This window comes from Plasmopara halstedii, assembly GCF_900000015.1.
Source record: "Plasmopara halstedii genome assembly, contig: Scaffold_2881, whole genome shotgun sequence".
In the NCBI taxonomy this organism is placed as follows: Eukaryota; Oomycota; class Peronosporomycetes; order Peronosporales; family Peronosporaceae; genus Plasmopara; species Plasmopara halstedii.
Window position 1 is genome coordinate 240,717 of NW_020189786.1, and position 2,162 is coordinate 242,878.

Here is a 2,162-nt window from a genome sequence, read left to right on the forward strand (position 1 = left end):
TAGAACCACCGGTTGCGAAGAGTCACGTGCCGTAGCTCGCAAAGGAGAGAGAGCTAAAAAACACTACTGCATTTGCATTGAACAGAACAAAAGACTACACTTGATTTAATCCTGGAGGTGTGGCGCGCGCTCTGTAGATCTCTCATTCGTTAGTTTCACCGGTAGCCTGAATATGTGCGGATTACTCTAGATGGTCTTAAGTGCTATCGTTGAGCGGACGATCAGAGATACCTTTCGATGCCATGATTAAGCGGATGAGTGAATGTAAGAAGATCTCAATTAAAAATAAGCAAAAGGAACGCAACTCATATGGAAGATACTTATTGCAGCTTCGCGTAAATCTTCCCGACGATTTCTTTCAATCCTTTAAACGTCGGTATGGTATCTGTGAGTGGAAGAGTACACTGTTGACCCTCTCGTCTTCACTGATAAAGAACTATCACTCGAGAAAATTGGTAACAATACCATACACCACAGATAGATCTTCGACATCAGCAAGAGCTTCGAGCCCCGTCACATTCTAAACCAGTCCTCGCAGCATATCTTCACGATTTGCTTCGACAAGTAAAATTATCTTGGTGCCACGCTTGAGCACGAACTCGAATCGACCTTTCAGGAGCACGTTTTTCCCAACCACGTCTTCTTCGACTAATATGCGGACGTTCTTGAGCAGACGACTGACTGTCGCAAGGATCGGTGCGATAAAAAACAATCTCCTGGCTTCGTTCCCATCCGAAATTTGTCCATACAGTTGTCGCACGTCAACAATACGAGCGAGGAGTAGCTCGATGTCAGCATCAGGAATATCGCTGGGTTGAAGGTCGTAAGAATCGTCGAATTGTAAATAGGTTTGATATCTTCCCAACAAAGACTCGGATAGCCCACAGTCTTGTCGACATTATGATTTTTTGCTTGTTTTCTTGGCGTCTTCACTCGTGGTCTTCAGGTTCGCCTCTTGATTCTTCTGACGAATCATTGCATTGATCGCAGCCCATCGTTTAAGACGTTCGGGGTGCCGGTGTATTTAGTTGGCGGCAAAGAGGGTGCCACGCCGAGAGCCATGGCTGCCGAGCGGTCGTTTTCATCCTTCGGAACCACCACCAGCACGCGAACCACGTCCTCTCCAAGCGAAACGTCTGGCCCCAACAGGTCCGGCTTGTACAACTTCCACGACGCGCAGCTTTTTCATCTTCGATGTGTCAACTTGATGCTACAGCATCTTGTCCAGGTCACCGTCGTCCGTCAGCCACGCGCCGTCCGCCGTCTTCGCCAGGAAAAGCTGCAGGTGACGCGCAGTACCGTTGATGTCTTCATTCTTAGCCTTAATCGCATCTTCAACGCTGACACTGATGTCCCCTCGTCGATATCCACCTCGAACGCGCTCCCCGCCGCACCAACGATCGCACAGAAGAGCCCAACTATCTTTCCTCGAACCGGCAGATTCTCGAAAGAGAGAATAGGGAAAGGAGAGATTTTTTAGACCGCACCTAAGCGGGAAACGAAGGCGTGATGAATCGGTGTCACAAAAAAGCCGTCTTCCATTAGCGAGAGATGGCAATAGCCTAGCATTAGTCCGGGCTACAGTAGCATTAACCTAGCATTTAAAATACATGGGCTATGCTAGGATAGCATTAGCATTCGAAAAGACCAGGCTAGGCTAGGCTAGGCTATGCTATGGCTAGGCTACATGCTAAGATAGCATGCTATTTACTTGACCCCTGCGACACAATACAAATTATTGTCAAATATATTTCGGATAATATTCCCCCAAATTGCGACCAACGTAAACAAGTTGTAAAACTGTGAACACGAGAAGACACCATACCACCAAGTAAGTTGTTCATGGTATAGCAAGGCGTGCAGACTTCATAGTGGCTAAGCCGGCGGCCTTGTCAAAGATAAACTGATCAACATTGTCGAGACTCACAATAGAGAATGCATAATAGACTAGACAGAAATATGCGTCGCTTCTGCAATCCAACCGAGCTCCGAGGATCCGCCCGCGGTTCGCCGAATGGTAGATTAACTTCTCGACCAAAGCACTCGCGTAAGCGTCCGTTGAGCCATAGATACATGTAGGCAGAGAGTCGGAATGTGTGACAAAATGTTTATTCAACCTCAACCACCAGCTCAATATCTGTTCGTGTAGAGTTGTCGGCCTC

At 47.5% G+C, this 2,162-nt stretch overlaps 3 protein-coding genes across 3 annotated transcripts in view; all 3 read right to left on the minus strand.

Annotated features, from left to right (window-relative positions):
- Positions 1-520: 520 nt before the first annotated feature.
- Positions 521-995, minus strand: PHALS_05133 (uncharacterized protein; the record flags this gene model as incomplete). The annotated part of the gene is made up of 2 exons (XM_024718805.1): positions 521-857; positions 934-995. 2 exons carry the CDS (start codon positions 993-995, stop codon positions 521-523), a joined length of 399 nt encoding a protein of 132 aa, XP_024584167.1.
- An 845-nt stretch (positions 996-1,840) lies between these two features.
- On the minus strand, positions 1,841-2,075 carry PHALS_05134 (uncharacterized protein; the record flags this gene model as incomplete). Its single annotated transcript, XM_024718806.1, has 2 exons — positions 1,841-1,903; positions 1,983-2,075. The coding sequence occupies 2 exons, from the start codon at positions 2,073-2,075 to the stop codon at positions 1,841-1,843; spliced, it is 156 nt and encodes a 51-aa protein (XP_024584168.1).
- A 33-nt stretch (positions 2,076-2,108) lies between these two features.
- PHALS_05135 (Ribonuclease H-like domain) overlaps positions 2,109-2,162 on the minus strand; it is a gene marked incomplete at both ends in the record, with an annotated part of 1,851 nt that continues 1,797 nt past the window's right edge. Inside the window, one exon of the mRNA XM_024718807.1 lies at positions 2,109-2,162. This exon is cut by the window's right edge and continues 403 nt beyond it. Within this exon, the coding sequence (XP_024584169.1) occupies positions 2,109-2,162 (54 nt within the window).